General features: G+C 65.9%; 1 protein-coding gene across 2 annotated transcripts; it reads left to right on the forward strand.

Annotated features, from left to right (window-relative positions):
* The first annotated feature begins 398 nt into the window (after positions 1-398).
* LIMK1 (LIM domain kinase 1) lies at positions 399-10,097 on the forward strand. 2 transcript variants are annotated; one of them, XM_042791345.1, is made up of 16 exons: positions 399-513; positions 2,786-2,882; positions 4,654-4,792; positions 5,204-5,313; positions 5,403-5,594; positions 6,404-6,509; positions 6,590-6,774; positions 6,860-7,043; positions 7,162-7,248; positions 7,493-7,624; positions 7,737-7,796; positions 7,896-7,961; positions 8,064-8,220; positions 8,340-8,395; positions 8,506-8,663; positions 8,803-10,097. In XM_042791345.1, the coding sequence occupies exons 1-16, from the start codon at positions 456-458 to the stop codon at positions 8,954-8,956; spliced, it is 1,941 nt and encodes a 646-aa protein (XP_042647279.1). In that variant the 5' UTR covers positions 399-455; the 3' UTR covers positions 8,957-10,097. The 2 variants fall into 2 exon arrangements, with proteins under 2 accessions (XP_042647279.1, XP_042647280.1); XM_042791346.1 differs by lacking the exons at positions 399-513; positions 2,786-2,882 and adding an exon at positions 3,332-3,407.
* Positions 10,098-16,473: the final 6,376 nt, after the last annotated feature.

Here is a 16,473-nt window from a genome sequence, read left to right on the forward strand (position 1 = left end):
CCCGTGGTGACAGCCCGGGGGCTGAGTGGGGACACCCGTGACAGCCCGGGGGCTGAGTGGGGACACCCGTGACAGCCCGGGCGATGAGTGGGGACGCCCGCGCCCGTCCCGCGGGGACAGCTCCATCGCCCTGCGTGTCCCCGATCCCCCCCGCCCCCCCCGGCCCGGCCCTGCCCCTCCCCTCCTGACCACGCCCCCACACCTCCCATCGGCCACGCCCCTTCGATTGGCCCCGCCCCCCCCGCGGCCGCGCCGGCGCCGTGCTCCCGCCCGCCCGTCCCCCCCGCCCGCCGGAGCCGCAGCGGCAGGGCCGGGGCCGGGGCCGGGGCCGGGGCCGGGACCGGGACCGGGACCGGGGGCAGGGCCGGGGGCAGGGCCAGGGCTGGGGCTGGGGGCGGGCGAGGGAGGGCGAGGGCGAGGGCAGGGCCTGGCGCGGCGCCGGGCAGCGCGGCTGCATGAGGTTGATGCTGCTGTGCTGCACCTGGAGGGACGAGCCTATGGGAGAGGACGAAGGTGCGTGACCCCCTCCGGACACCCCCCCCCCCCCCCCCCCCTTCTCCTCCTGACTCAGCGCTTCCGCCGCCACTAGGGCCCCGCGACCCGCCACCCCCCCCCCCCGGATCACCCGCATCCCCCCTGTACCCGCACATCCCCCCCTTGCACCCTTCATCCAGACTGCATCCTCCCCGCAGTCCCCCTGCACCCCTACATCCTCCTCTGCACCCCTCCCATCTAGCTTGCATCCCCCCACGTCCCTCTCTGCATCCCACATCCAGTCAGCGACCCCTCCAGCACCCCCACATCACCCCCTGCACCCCTCATCCAGCCTACATCATCCCCTGCATCCCCCCCTGCACCCCTTTGCCAGCCTGCAGCCCCCTTGCTTCCCTGCAGCCCCCACTGCACCCCTCTTCCAGCCTTCATCCCTCCTGCACCCCCATATCCCCCCTTGCACCCCTCATCCAGCCCACATCACCCCTTGCACCCCCATATCTTCTCCTCCATCCCTTTTCCAGCCTGAATCCCCCTTGCACCCCCACACCTCCTCCTGCATCCCCCTTCCAGCCTGAATCCCCCCTATACCCCCATATTCCCCCTTGCATTCCCCTTCCAGCATGCATACCCCATGCACCCCCAAATCTCCCCCTTTACATCCTATCCAGCCTGCATCCCTCCCTGCACCCCCACATCCCCCTTCTGCATCCCTCACACTCCCACATCTCCCTCTGCACACCCCATGTTCCCCTACTGCACCCCATCCAGCCTGCACCACCCCCGTGCATCCCTACCCCCCTGTATCCCACATGCCCCTCTAGCCTACATCCCTCCCCGCACCCCACAAACACCCTGCACCTCCTGCTCTGCACCCCAATATCCCCCCACACCCCCTATCTCTCCTGCCTCTTTCCCTGCACCTCCACATTTCTAATGTGTCTCCCATCCACTTTGCACCCCCCAGACCCCTCATCCTACCCTGCACCCCCATTGAACATGTACCCCCAGTACCTCCGCAGCCACCCTGCGTCCCTCTCACCCCCCCTCCGTTGCACCTCCATATCCCCCCCTGCACCCCCTGTGTGCCTCTGCACCCCTTTCCAACCTGCAGTCATCCATCCTGCACCCACCCTGCACCTTCTGTGTCCCTGCACCCATCCTGCACCCCTCTGTGTCCCCCCATGCACCCTGCATCCCCCAGCACCCATCCTGCGCCCCTCTGTGTCCCCCCATGCACCCTGCATCCCCCAGCACCCATCCTGCACCCCTCTGTGTCCCCCCATTCACTTTATGTCCCACTGGATCCCGCCTTTACATCCCTTCCATCCTGCACCTCTTCATCCTCCCCGCACCCCCTCTGCACCCCTTGCCCCCATCCTGTACCTCTTCATCCCCCCTGCACTCGGTGCCCCCATCCTGCACCCCTGTATCCCTCCCTGCACCCATCCTGCACCCCTTCACCCCCTCTGCACCCAGCCTGCACCCTTGCATCCTCACTGCACTTCCCTTCCAGCCTGCATCCCCCCTGCACCCCAAGATCTCCCCCTGTACCTCAAATCCAGCCTGCATCCCCCGCTGCACCCCTGTACAGCCCACATCCCTGCCTGCACCCCCCCTGCACCCCTTCACCCCCTCTGCATGCTCTGCCCCCCTCCTGCACCCCCACCATCCATCCTGCACCCATCCTGCACCTCAGTGTGTGCCCCCATCCCGCCCCTCCTGCACACCCAGCTGCAAGCACCCGGGCCCCCCTCTGTCCCCCGCATCTCTGTGCACCCCCAAACATCCATCCTGCTGCTTGCTCAGCACCCTGCTGTGTCCCCAGCCACCCCTGCACCCCCCGACCTGCCTGTCCCCTGTGCTGGCTGAATCCTGCACCCCTCCCCAGCACCTCTGTGGTGGGTCCCCAGTGCCACCCCTTAAACCTCCCTGTACCTCATATGCACCCCAGCTTCCCTACGTCCCCCCACCCCTGTGGTCACCCAGCACCCCCCTCCCCGGTGACGTGGGTACACGCGATCACAGCAGTGTCCCCAGGGACCAGGCGCGCAGCGTGGGCCCCAGCTGGCACCACCGCGCAGGGCCCCTGCCCTGTCCCCAGCCTCGGGGACATCCGCGGCGCGACCTTGTCCCCATTACAGGATCAATGCGTGGCGGGTGGAATTCATCACCCCCCCACAGAAGCGGGGGGAGGGGGGGGGAGTTGTGCCTGGGTGCTGTGGCGGGGAGGGTGGGGAGAGCTGGCGGGGTGACAGCCCTGTCCCCCTTGTGTCCCCCAACCTCCGTCCAGGGACCGACCTGCCGGTGTGTGCGAGCTGCGGGCAGGGCATCTACGATGGGCAGTACCTGCAGGCGCTGAGCGCCGACTGGCACGCCGACTGCTTCAGGTAAGAGCCCACGGGGTGGCACTGGGGACATTGGGGTGCTCTGCGGGGACAGGGACGGTGGACACCCCCAGCCCTCCCCCCACCCCACCCCTGCAAATTCCAGCCACGGACACGGATGCTCGCACGAGCGTGGCTGCGTGTCCCCCATGGGGCAGTGCAGGCAGTGGGGCGCGGGCAGGGGTCAGCCTGGCAGAGGGGCTCTGCTGCCTGTACCCCACTGTCCCTTCCTCCCCCGGTGACGGTGACGGGGCGTGCGGGGCTGATGTCACCCGGCCCCCTCCCTCCCTCCCTGTTTCCTCTTTCACTCGCGCCCTCCCGGTAGCTCGAGCGGTGGGAGCCACCGAGGAGGAGGAGGGTCCCGGGTCGGGGGGGGTGCAAGGGGTGGTCAAGGACGGGGTGGGGGACCTGTGGGATTTGGGGTGCTGAGAGCGGCGGGGGACCAGGGTGCCCCCCCCCCCCCCCAGTCCCGTGGAGGATGCTGGCGGCGGTGCTGAGGAAGAGCCATGTCCTGAGCGCTGGAGCCAAGTGAGTGGGAGTGGGTTGGGTGGGACTCTGCACCCCCCGGACCTCTGGGGTGCTCTGCCTGGCCCCCTGGAGTGCTGTGTCTGTGTGTGTGTCCGTGTGTCCGTGCTCGCCCCTCCCCGCCCGGGGCCATCAGCCCCAGTGAAACCACTGCGGGGCCGCAGCTGGCTCAGGGCCCCCCCACGGGAGACCGACTTCCGGCAGCCCTGGGCTCGCTGATGCACAAGCCTTCCTCCTCCCCTTCCTCCTCGCCTTCTCCCAGTGCCCCCCCGCCCCTCCTTGCAGCTGGGGAGGGGAGCGTGGGCCTCAGCCCGGTCACGCGTGGGAGGAGGAGGGATGTGGCTGCCCCGTCGAGGTGCCGTGGGGAGGCAGGGGTTAAGGGGGCGGGGCCGAGCGGCTGCCCACCCCCCCCACCCCCCTTTTTGGCTACCGCCCCCCCAAACCCAAGGGAGGCTTCGGGCTGCGCAACCGGGCGGCGGAGTCCTCGCGCGGTGACGTCATGGGGTGGGGAAATTCCACGCCGTGACGTCACGCCTGGTCGGTATTCCACCTGCGGGCGGCGCCCCTCCACGGCGGGTGGGAGGGGGGACGGGCACTGCGGCAGTGCCCGTGCACCCCCCCGATGTAGCACCCCATATCACAGCACCCCCGCACCCGCCTGTGCACCCCCAAAATTCCCAGCCCCCCCCCCCCCTGCACCCCTGGGCGCACCTTCCTATTGCACAGCCCCGTGCCCCCCCCCCCGCCTCGCTGCACCTCGCTGCACCCCTCCATCCCCCTGCACCCCCACCTCACACTCCCAGCACAGCTCCCCCTGCACCCCTGAGGCTGGCATGTCCATGACCGTGCTGTCGCATCCCTCTGTCTGTCCGTGACCAGACTGGCATGTCCCTCCATCTGTCTATGCCAGGCATCCGTGACCCGGGTGGCATCTTCGTGACCAGGCTGCCACATCCAAGCAGTCCTGGCACCCCCCCTCCCCACGCCTGTCCCTGCCCCGTGTCCCCTGCCCTGTCCACCCCGCATGTCCCCGCACCGCCAGCCTGCGCTGGCACCCTCGGAGCCACCTGCTGCCACCCTGGGGACGGTGACACAGGGGTGCGGTGGCCCCGCAGCGGGGTAGGAAATGGCAAGCAGCTTGTCCAGGGAGCCAAGGGGTGGGCGGGCACTGGCTGCACCCTGGAGTGACGATGGGGGTAAGGTGACGATGGGGACATGGTGACAAGGGCGTCCCCGTCCCCTGCCGCAGGTGCTGCGAGTGCGGGGCCTCCCTGTCCCACCAGTACTACGAGAAGGATGGGCGCCTGTACTGCAAGAAGGATTACTGGGCGCGCTTCGGGGAGCTCTGCCACGGCTGCTCCGAGCAGATCACCAAGGGGCTGGTCATGGTGAGTGCCGGGGGGTGTCCCGGGTCGGGGGGACACACACACGCAGCCCTGACCCATGGCTGAGCTCCCTGGAAAGGGGGTGAGGTGGGGAGGGGTTGCAAATCCCCAGCACAGGTTGAGCTCTGGGGATGGCAGGGGTGTCCTCTGCGTTTTAGGGGGACCCCGAGGGGGGTTGCGCCCCTATTTAGGGGCTGGGGGGATGCCAGGGGGGAGGCTCAGGGTGGTGGGGAGATGTCCCTGCAGCCATCCCCAGCCCGGTGGCATGACTGTCGTCCCTGTGCGTGTGTGTGCCCCCACACCATGGCTCATCCTGCCCTTCCTTTGGCCCTGGTGCACCCATGGGTGCTCCCAGCACCCATGCTCGGTGGCCAGGGTGCCTGCGTCTCTGGGGCTGATGGCATCTGCCCGCAGGTGGCCGGGGAGCAGAAGTACCACCCCGAGTGCTTCAGCTGCCTCAACTGCCGCACGTTCATTGGGGACGGGGACACCTACGCGCTGGTGGAGCGCTCCAAGCTTTACTGGTAGGTCCCAGTTGGGGTAGGAGGGGACACACGTGTCCCCTGCCCCCTCTCCACCCCCCGCCACCCACCTGCCTCCTCTCGCCCCGCAGCGGGCACTGCTATTACCAGATGGTGGTGACACCGGTCATCGAGCAGATCCTGCCGGATTCACCAGCTTCCCGCATCCCGCACACCGTCACGCTCGTCTCCATCCCAGCCTGCTCCGACGGGAAACGCGGCTTCTCCGTCTCCATCGACCAGGGCTGCGGCACCGAGCACCCCTGCACCGTCCGCGTCCGAGAGTGCGTCTGTGTCCCCTCTGCCACCGTCCCCTCCCCAGGGCTGGGGGCATCCCACCCCCCCTTTCTGTGGGATCCACCCCACAGAGGTTTTTATGGAGTGGGAGGGTGAGGGATAGGGGCTGATGTGTCCTCATCGGCCAGGGGTGGCCAGCGGGGACTGTGGTGGCACGTCCCCAACTACCGAGGTGGTTTGTGGGGACTGTGTTGGTGTGTCACCGGCCATCAGGGTGGCTTGGGGGTGACATGCTGGCGTTGCCCCATCTGCCAGGGTGGGCTCTGGGTACCATGCCTGCACGTCCCCATCTAGCAGGGGTGACTCGTGGGTACTGTGACTGCGTGTCCCCATCCCGGAGGGGTGACTCACGGGTACCGTGACAGCGTGTCCCCGTCAAGCAAGGGTGACTTGTGGCAGCGTGCCTGTGTCCCCATCCAACAGGAGTGACTCGTGGGCAGCATGCCTGTGTGCCCCCAGCCAACAAGGGCAGGTCGCCTGCCTGTCCCCAGCTAGCAGGGGTCACCCGTGGGCAGCTTGCCTGCCTGTCCCCATCTGGTAGGGTGACCCGTGGGTGGTGTGCTTGCTTGTCCCTGTCTAGCAGGGGTGGCTCGTGGGCAGCTCGCCTGCACGCCCCCATCTCGCAGGGGTGACTTGTGGGTACCCTGACAGCATGTCTCCATCTCGAAGAGGTGGCTGGTGGGGAACATGACGGCCTGTCCCCACTGGCTGGGGGTGGCTCGTGGGCGGTGTCCCAGCACATCCCCACCCGTGACGGTGTCAGGGGGCTGATCCCTGCTCTCTGCTGGCCCTGCAGGGTGGATCCAGACTGCATCAGCCCTGACATGAAGAACTCCATCCACGTGGGCGACCGCATCCTGGAGATCAACGGGACCCCCATCGGCCACGTCCCCCTGGATGAGGTACGCTCCCCCAGGGGTAACCAGCCCCCCTCCCCGGGGTGTCCCCCAAACCACCCCCACCATCGTTTTTCTGCCCCTAGATCGACCTGCTGATCCAGGAGACCAGCCGCCTGCTCCAGCTGACCATCGAGCACGACCCCCACGAGCCCCTTGCCCGCGAATCGGGGCTTGCCTGCAGCCCCCTGCCCGCCCCGTGCAGCCCCCTGCGCTCCCCAGCCCCCCCGCCCTGCGGGGAGCCCGGCACCATGCGCCAGCGGACGGTCACGTAAGGCCACCAGCTCCGCCCCCCTTTCCTGTTGGGGTCCATTCTTGGGGTTGACCCTCTGTCTGTCTGTCCGTCCATCCCGTAGGAGGAGCTGCAGCACGGACAAGTCTCCGGGCTCCGGCTCGGTGGGCTCGCCCGCCTCCCAGCGCAAGGACATCGGGCGCTCCGAGTCGTTGCGCATCGTCTCCCGTGCCCATCGCATCTTCCGCCCCTCCGACCTGATCCACGGCGAGGTGCTGGGCAAGGGCTGCTTCGGCCAGGCCATCAAGGTGGGGCTGGGTGGCCACAGGTGTCAGGAGGGTGAGGGTTTCGGCTCTCCTGGGGTGTCCCCAGAGGTGGGGGGGTGGTAGCCGGGAGCCGGTGGCTCAGCCCCTGCCCTCCCTGCAGGTGACACATCGGGAGACGGGCGAGGTGATGGTCATGAAGGAGCTGATCCGCTTCGATGAGGAGACGCAGAGGACCTTCCTCAAAGAGGTGAGTGGCCCCTTTCTTTAATCCTCCTGGTTTGAGGGGGGTGCACAAGAGGTGGGGCTGTCTGATCCGGTCCCCCACACTGGCACGGGATGCTGGGCATGACACCTGGAGTGGGGGTGGCTGGGCACCACGGGGTGCAGGCAGCCCTGCCTGTTTAACGGAGAACACGTGAGTGGCAGGTCTGTCCGGGTGGGTGCTGAGAGCCTCGGGGTGTCACAGGCTCGGCGGGGGGGGGGTCCTGCAGGTGAAGGTGATGCGCTGCCTGGAGCACCCCAACGTGCTGAAGTTCATCGGGGTGTTGTACAAGGAGAAGAGGCTCAACTTCATCACAGAGTACATCAAGGGGGGCACCTTGAGGGGCCTCATCAAGAGCATGGTGAGCACTGGGGGGGGGCAGGTGGGCCCCTCACCACCACACGATCCCCGTGGGGTGGGGGGACCCCCCGCTTCTTTTCTCTTCTCTGGCAAATCCCCGTTCCTGCCTTCAGGACAGCCACTACCCCTGGAGCCAGCGGGTCAGCTTCGCCAAGGACATCGCCGCTGGCATGGTGGGTGCCACCAGGGGACGGGTGGGTGGGATGGGTGCCGGTGGGTGGGGGACCGTGGGGTGGGGTTGCCCCCCTGCTCTCAGCCCATCCTTCCCCCAGGCCTACCTCCACTCCATGAACATCATCCACCGTGACCTCAACTCTCACAACTGCCTCGTGCGGGAGGTGAGTCCCACCTCGGTGGTGTCCTCCCCTGGCCCGGGTGGGGGTCTCAGCCCCCTTGCTTGGCTCCCCCCCGCATTGCTTCACCCTTCTCCATCCACCCAGAACAAGAGCGTGGTGGTGGCTGATTTTGGGCTGGCGCGGCTGATGGTGGATGAGAAGAACCAGCCTGAACATCTCAAGAATCTGAAGAAACCGGACCGCAAGAAGCGGTACACGGTGGTGGGGAACCCGTACTGGATGGCCCCGGAGATGATCAATGGTGAGCCTGGCCGTGGTGCTGGGGGTGGACGTGGCCAGCCAGGCCTCTGTCCCCAAACGGGGGACACTTGGTGAGGCAGTGACAAGACGTGCAGCATAGCCTGACCTGTCTCTCCCCAGGGAGGAGCTACGATGAGAAGGTGGACATCTTCTCCTTCGGCATCGTCCTGTGTGAGGCAAGTACCATCGGGGTTGGGGTCTCCCCCTTGGGGTTGGGGGTCTTCATTGTGTTTGGGGTTCCCCCCCCTTGAGGCTGAGCCCGCTCCTCCCTCTCGCTCTCCCCCAGATCATCGGCCGGGTGAGCGCCGACCCCGACTACCTGCCCCGCACCACTGACTTCGGCCTCAACGTCAGGGGCTTCCTGGACCGCTACTGCCCCCCCGCCTGCCCCCCCAGCTTCTTCCCCATCGCCGTCTGCTGCTGCGACCTGGACCCGGAAAAGCGGTGAGTGGTTGGGGCCCCCCCTCCCCCCAACTCCCTCGGGAACCACTGGGACTGCTGGCGGGGAGGTGGGGGGGGGAGGGAGGGGGCCAGCAGAGCTGCCACATGTGTGTCCCCCCCCCCCCCCCCCCTTCTCGCTCAGGCCGTCCTTCAGCAAGCTGGAGCAGTGGCTGGAAACCCTCCGCATGCACCTGGAGATCCACCTACCGCTGAGCTCCCAGCTGGAGCAGCTGGACCGAGCCTTCGGGGAGACGCACCGGCGGGGCGAGGGCGGGCTGCCCGCACCCCCCCGATAGAGCACCACCCCCCCCCCCACCCACCCCCCTTCTGAAACCGCGGGAGAAGGAGCTGTACCCCACCGCCAGCGTCTTCTCCGGCTGCCGCCGCCCCAGGGGCTGGATCCCTGGGGCCCCCCCGGATGAACCCCCCAACTTGTCTCCTCCGCACGGGCTGCTCGCGCCGCTGCCCGCACCGTCCCCAGGAGCTGGCTCTCCCCGGGGCTGCACGGCCCCTGTGCATCCCCCCCACACGCCGTAGCTCTTACCCCCCAGGACAAGCCCAGCCGGCTGCACCGTGGGGGCCATCCCGGTGTCCCCATGTCCCCCCCCGCCCCCCCCACTGCCCTGCCCCAGCTCGCTTCGCCTTCGCACGCCCCGGGGGGGGGGGGGGGGGCTGCGTGGCCGCCGCACCCGCACGAGCCCCGTGGGCTCCCCCATACAGAGCCGCGGCCTCGCGGTGGTGCCTTGGCTTTCTGTGAACTTGCACTGCGACACAGGAGGGACACCCCGCTTCTTTTTTTTTTTTTTTTGGCAGGGGGGGGTGGTGTACACTGCCTCTGGCCCCCCCTGGGGGGGACGCAGGTCCCGGAGTAGCCTCGTAGCAATGCCCTCGTCCTCAGCCGGCCCCTCTCACGCTGCTTCTACCGGCACCCTGGGCTCGGGGGGCTGCTGGCACCCCTAGACGAGCGAGGGGTCCGGAGGGGGAGGGAGGAATGACACCCCCATAGCGTGGGGACAGGCACGTAGCGGTCCCTGCCACCCCCCACGTCCCTGCTGCCCGTGCTGATCCATGACCGCGCATCCCTGGGGATGACGGGTGGTCCAGGAGGTGCGGGGATGCGGCTCGTCTCGGTCCCCTTGACCAGAGGTGGTTGGGGGGGGGGAGGTTTGCGCCACGCGGTGCTTTTCATGCTCTTTATTCAGGTTCATTTTTCTGTAAGATATTTAAAGAGAAGAGTTTGTATTATTTTTTCATACAACGTAGCGTTTGCCATTTGTCACTGCCTCGGTTCTGCTTTCCCGAAGGGATGAAACTGTGAAGCCTCTCCGCGCACTTTTGCCCGGGAAGTCCAAGGCGATGTCCTCTCTGGAGGCGGGAAGGGAGCTCAAACTGTGATGTACCCCGAGCCGTGAGTCAATAAATCCTTCCCTGCTCGCTGCCCGGCCTGCTTGGGAATCGCTCGCCTCCCCCCGGGGGGGGCTGGGAGCTCTTGGGGAAACTGAGGCAGGAGGGGCTGGTCCCTCTGCTCGAGGTGGTGCAGTGGTACTGGGCTTGGTGGCATCCTCCAGCTCGGTCACCCCCGTGGTGACAGCACTGTTGTCCCCGTTTGTGCTGTTCCCACCCCATCATGGGGGGGGGTGTGTGTGTGTCCCCAGCCCTGGGACTGATGCCATCCCTGCCCGCACCACCTGGCCAGGCCCCGAGGACCCTCAAGCCCTGTGTCCCCTCTCTGTCTGGCCGTGCCTACTATCACCCCACACGATGGCAGAGCCCACGGTGGTGACGGGCAGGGAATCATGCGGAACCGCGTGTGCCGTGTAGCAGCTTTGCCTTCAATGTAAAAAAAGCCCCAGGGACCAGCAAGGTGGCCTGTGCCCCATGCAGTGGTGGCCCGTGGTCATCCCATACTGTCCTTCTGTCCCTGTCACTTTCCTAACCTGAATTAAGGTCCCCAAGGTGGGGGGAATCTCCATCCTCGGGGAGGGTTTGAACCTTGGCTAGAGAAAACCTGGACCTCCAGGAACTCATGGCAGGGGTGATGGGGAAGAGACCCAGGGATGTCCTTGAGGATGTCCCCAGGGGTGCTGCAGCTGGGCGAGGAGGGGGAGGAGACAGCGCAGCCCGAAGAGGTCCCTGCATCCAGGCTGGGCCCCCCCCCCCCATCAGGAAAACCTCGTGGCTTATTGCTCCGGGGATGCTCAGCTTCAGCACAGGAGGGAGTAAGGGAAGTTGGGGAGGTGACGGCAGCTCAGTCCCACCCCCAGGGTGGCTTCTTCATCTGACTGCCTGTCCCACATCACCCCGGTGAAGGGACAGGGGCAAACACCCTGCCAGTGTCATGGTGCCGTCCCAGCGCCCTTGGTGACATCACACCGCCCCGGTTCTTTGCTCCGGGAGCAGGACACCATCACTCCCCAGGAACATCGGGGCAGTGGGGGACCAGCTGTGGCCATCACCCCTGGGAAACACCATGGTCCCCAACCCCCTGCCACCACAGGAGAGCAGGACCCCAGGGGACCCCCAGCCTCGCAGCGGGAACCCCCAGTCCCCACAGGACCCCCAGTCCCCCCACAGCCCCTTGTCCAGCTGGATGGAGCTGCAGAGTGAGACGTGCATGGTGCAGCCGCGGCCACTGGGCCACTTGCAGAGGATCTTTGGCGCCGGGCAGGGGGACAGCCGGGCGAGAGCCAGCAGCCAGCCGTGGCAGGGCCAAAGCGGTGGCCACTCGGTCACCCCTGCGACCCGTGCCTCGCCCCAGACCGAGCCACCATCCGGGACCTTCCCCCCATCAGGCAGGGACATGGGCCTGGCACAGCCCTGGTGGCCCCACACCACGGCCGTCCCCCACCCAAAGCCCCCCCCCAGGGATGTGCGGCACCCCGTGCCCAAATCCGGCCACCAGTGTGTGGGGCACCCGGCCCCTCACCGGCCCCGTGCCCAGCCAGCGGCAGCCTGGCAGGGCTCCTCGCCCCCGCAGCCCCCCTCAACAAGGCCTGATGCCAGCGTGAGGGGCTCGGCGTCCCCACTCCCGACACCTGGCTGTCCTCCCCAGCCGTCACCTCCCAGGAGGGAGAAGGGCACCCAGACCAAGCCACAGACCCCCGAGAGCTGCCCCCATGCTTCCTGTCCCCTCCAGGCTCCTGCTCTGTCCCCACCCGAGGGGGTTCCCAGGGACATCCCCTGCAGGGCTCTGCCCAAGCTTGGCCCTGGCTCGGCGTGGTGGCCCTTGCTGCAGGCGGTGAGACAGACGTCCCCATGTCCCACGTCCCCGCTGGCAAGCCAGCAGCCAAGTGCCACTGAGGTGGTGGCCAAAGGCAGCAGTGACTCTGGCGAGGACACGGCTGAGCCGCTGCTGCTCAGCAGAGCCTCCCCCACTGTCCTGCATGAGGCCCAGATCGAGAGCTCCGGCTCCGGCCGTGACGATGGGGACGTGTCACCAGCCACTGGGTTTATCACCTTCTTCATGGGTAAGTTTGGAGGGGCCGGGTGGGGGGGGGAGAGCAGGGTTTTTCCCCAGCATCTCAACAGGGTGGGCACTGGTGCTGCTGGGGACCCGTCTCGGGGGACAGCAGCTGCCTGTGGGCAGGGGGTGACAGGCAGCGGGGTCCTCACAAGGCTTGAGATGTTCAAAGAGTGGAGGTGCGGGGCTGGGGTCTGGCTGGGGCAGGTCTGTAGAGAGCTGGAGAAGGTTTACTGGGATCCCACCAGGGTGCCCAGCTCCCCAGGGACAAGGGGAGCTGGAGAAGGGTCACTGGAGTCCAGCAAGGACATCCAGCTCCACAGGGATGCGGGGACAGGTCCCCATCCTCGGTCACAGGAAGGCTCATCCGCACTTGGAGGATTTTCTGGTGGTGAGTGGGAAGTGACAGTGGGGACCAGCACTTCTGTGGCTCTGCCCATCCCTGCTTTGAGCCGGAGGCTGGACGAAAGATGTCCTGAGATCTCTCCTGTCTTACACCTCCCTGTCCTACAGCTGGTGCTTGGCTCTGCAGGGTCTGTCATGGTTGACACCGTCCCCAGAGCCACTCTTTGTCCCCTGGGCACAGCGTCCATCCTTCCAGCTCTGGACTGGGGACTTTGCATGGTTCAGGACTACCCTGAGCCCTCTTTCCATGATTTGGGCAGAGAGGTGTCACTGTTACAGCCCCGTGTACCCCCCCAGCAGCCTGGGCTGGGACAGGAGCCACCTCCTTATAGCTTGTGCGTGTCACCAGGACCTGGTGCCTCCACAGGGTGAATCCAGACCCCAGAAACCCCCGTGGGGCAGCAAGACCAAAACTGGTGGGTCAATACCTGACTGCCTCAGTTTCCCCTCTTGCTGGGATGTGGGATGGGGGTGCTGGGAGTGGGGATGGGAAGAAGGGGCCGTTGCTCCAGCTCCCTGTCCCCCCACAGATGGGGCTGATGCGAGGCATGCTGACGTCCTCTGGTCCCTGAAAGGTGAGGCTCGTCCTGAGCAAAGCCAGGCAGGGAAACCCTGTGGGCCCTGCGTTGCCACCTCGCTTGCCAGTGTTTTTTGGAGGATTTACATAAACGTGGCATTTTTAAACACAGCACTGAGGCTATGGCTCTCCTGTGTTTTGCTGCGGCATCACTGCCCTCCCTGATTGCCCACCCATCCCTGCCCCTCTCTGCCAACCGGGGACCTGGCTGGTGGGCCTGTGGGGGGACACAAGGAACCTGGGGAGGGACAGTCAAGGATTAGATGGGGGTCCCTGGAAAACTTCAGCTGCTTCTGATGGGAAAATTTGTTTCTCCTCGGTCCCGCTGCTGTCCTCCACTGGTTGCGGTGCAAACCCCTTCCTGGCCATGGCTTCAGCGGAGGAAGTAAGCAATGGGCTGGGGCCGTGGGGTGGGAGCTCGGGGTGACACTGGGGTGCTCCCAATTCCCCAGTGCCACCAGGTCCCCAGGTCTGGCACTGGAAATGGGCAGCATTGGCTTGAATCCTTTGCAAAGGGTTTGCTGGGGCTGGTGACATGTGATGATTTGTGGGAGGGCTCAGCCAGGGTCTGGAGGGGCAGGCAAAAGGTCTGTGTGTCCAAGGCGTGGGGTGGCACCTCCTGGGCTTGTGGGTTTGGATGGCTGTGACTCTGTCCCCACTGCTGTGCCACTGTCCCATGGAGCTCACCCTGTGCCCCTCTGAGGGGTTGACACTGGCCGGGTATGGGGGAACGTGGCTCCTGAGAGCCCCCCAGGTCCCCCCTACCCTGACCAGGGACTGGAACTGCCCAGAGAGACACATCCTGGGGGACTTGGAGCAAGGATGGGGTGACCCTGTTGCATGGATCTGGGGGGCTGGGAGACCCTGGTGTGTGGGTTTAGGAAGACCACAGTGTGTGAGTTTGGGAGGGCTTGGAGACCCCAGAACAGGGGTTTAGGGGGCTGGGAGACCCTGGCATGTGGTTTTAGAATTTGGGGGACTCCAACATGTGTGTTTGGGAGCTACTTGTTCCCCTACAGGGAGCAACCCAGGCACGAGCAGCCCTTCCAGGCTCAGAACAAGGGAAAGGCGGCAAAAGGCAGGAATGGAACCCCAGGCTTTTGGGGTGCCACCCTGGGCACAGACCCTGAGCCCACCTGGACCCTGGGCTCAGGATGTCTGGAGCAGATCTTGGGGGGCATCGCGGGGTGCACAATGTGGCTCATCCTCTCTGTGCTGGGAAAAATGAGTTTGTCCCCAACATGGAGGCTGTTTGGCTGCTTCAGAGACTGGAAAGCACAGCCTCCCTGCCCAGCTGCCACCTCTGCCCATCATTCAGGGTGGCTTTTGGGATGGACCCTTCAGGTCTTTGTTTCCTGGGAGATTTTATTTGGAGCAGTGGTGAGGTGCTCCTCTCTAGCTGGCATTCCTTGGCCCAACCTCCATGCTGGGAAGGCCCCAAAACTGGACCCGTTGCAACAGAAAGAGCTAAAAATAGCGGTTCTCACGGTGGATGCAGAATAGCATCCGAACACACAGCCTCTGAACCTGCCAGCAGCCAAGGTCGAGGCTGACCCCCCAGCTCCCTTCCAGGCCTGGCAGACACCCTGTGCTCTCTACGACCCCAAGTCTTCCCCCACTGACCTCCCCCTTTGAAGCCCCCCCAGTGCAATCAAAGCCACCACGACCCACCTTGACGCTGGGGCAATGCTGGGTGCAGGCAGGGGGGAGCAGGCAGCCCCCCCCGGGTGCAGGCAGCAAGGAGGCAAGGGGTTAACCTCCCTGCACCCGCCGGATGCAGCATCCTGGGCTGGGCTCTTCCCATCTTGTTTTGGTTTGGAGGAATAAAAGCTTTGGCAGCGGCATAGCCACTTCCCAAAATAACTCAGCCTCCCATGGTAATTATAGAGCTCTGGTCCCCAGTAGCTGATCACAGTGGCTTCCCAGCCCTGCTGGTCCCTGCCATGCCCTGATAACTCTGCTGCCAGCCGGGGTGAGGGAGACCGGGGTGCCTCGGGGACCTCTCGAGCAACACCAGCCTCCCTTAGTGTCACCGTCGCTCCCCTTGCGTCATCCCCCGGCCAAGAAAAATGCAGCCCCTTGCAACCTTCTTCCTGCTCCACAGCTGATCCCTTCAGCTTTCAGTGCTCTATTTAAAGCCTGGGCTGCAGCTTGCCAGCCTCAATGGGCACCGGGCTACTGGAGAGAGGCCATGGCAAGCTGAAAGCTACTCCAGGCTACGCCCACCGGCACGGCTGAGAACGCTCAGCTCATCACAACAGTGCTCAGCCTGCCCTCCTGCCCCCCGCGGGGCTCAGCGCTGCTCCTTGAAGGGCAAGGGCTGAGCTCCTGGGGCACCGGAGCCTGTAATCCCCAGTAATCTCAGAGGAAAACATTCCCTGTGGGGATTAGAGCTGCAAACAGCCACCCGCCCCTGCTTGTGGCCCTGCCTGCAGCCCCCGGGCTGGCAGTGGGCAAGGAAGGGCTGCCAGGCTTGCAGGCTCACTGCCTGGCTGTCCCGGGTAGAGGGGGCCTGGGTGGCTGCTGGGGCTCCCCCACATCACATCGAGCTTGTGTCAGTTATTTGTGGGAATAAAGGGAACGTGGGGAATCATCTAGCCACAGCCTGGCCCCACAATGTGGTGGAGGACGAGGCTGAGATGGTCCCTGCAGGGTCATCCAGTCTCTGTGCAGGGCTGGAGCTGGCTTTCCCTGCTGGGAAATGATGATGGGCTTTGTTTTATGGGCAGGGAAACTGAGGCAGGGAGGAGCTGCCCGTGAGAGGGATGTTCTGGGGGTGCGTGTGGCCTTGCTGCCACCTTGGCATGGGGGGGGTATGAGGACAGCCCCAGTGAGCGGCTGGATTGGGAGGCTGAAATTTGGAGACGGCCGAGCCTCTGCCAGCTGCTCGCTGTGGGGAACAGCCACCATCAGCCAAGACCCCCCCCGGCCCCTTTCACGGCCGGGAACACAAGCACCCCACGCCGCCCCAGTCGGCTGTGCCAGCGTCCTCCCCTGCCCTCAGTGGGGACGGGGGGAGATACAGCCACGTGCCACTGGTGCTCGCTGCCTTTGACAGTAGGGGCCTGGGGCTGGGGGCATCCGGGAAGGGGCTGTGACCCCTGGCATAGGATGGGGACAAGGACAGGGACACAGCCCGCGGGGTTGCTGGTCCCCTTGCCAGATTTCCAGCCTGCCCGGCAGTTGCAACCGAGCCAAGGCAGGGCAGTGGGCAGAATTGCCCAGCATCAGCCCCAGGAAAGGCTCCGGGAGGGGAAGACAGGCTGGGATTTTGCAGAGGGAGCACTGGGAAAGACTGGGATCCGGTGCCCCGTGCCCAGTGTGGTCTCCAGACCCTGGTACCTGGCACACGGTGCCCAACGTGTGATGTG

The sequence above is a fragment of the Tyto alba genome, unplaced genomic scaffold (genome assembly GCF_018691265.1).
Source record: "Tyto alba isolate M040663 unplaced genomic scaffold, T.alba_DEE_v4.0 Super-Scaffold_19, whole genome shotgun sequence".
Lineage (NCBI taxonomy): Eukaryota > Metazoa > Chordata > Aves > Strigiformes > Tytonidae > Tyto > Tyto alba.

Bases quoted from the DNA above. Each gene is read 5' to 3' on its own strand.
- LIMK1 (XM_042791345.1), top strand. From the start codon at position 456: ATGAGGTTGATGCTGCTGTGCTGCACCTGGAGGGACGAGCCTATGGGA. The intron at 8,396-8,505 runs GCAAGTACCATC...GCTCTCCCCCAG, and splicing joins TCGGCATCGTCCTGTGTGAG to ATCATCGGCCGGGTGAGCGC. The intron at 8,664-8,802 runs GTGAGTGGTTGG...CTTCTCGCTCAG, and splicing joins GACCTGGACCCGGAAAAGCG to GCCGTCCTTCAGCAAGCTGG.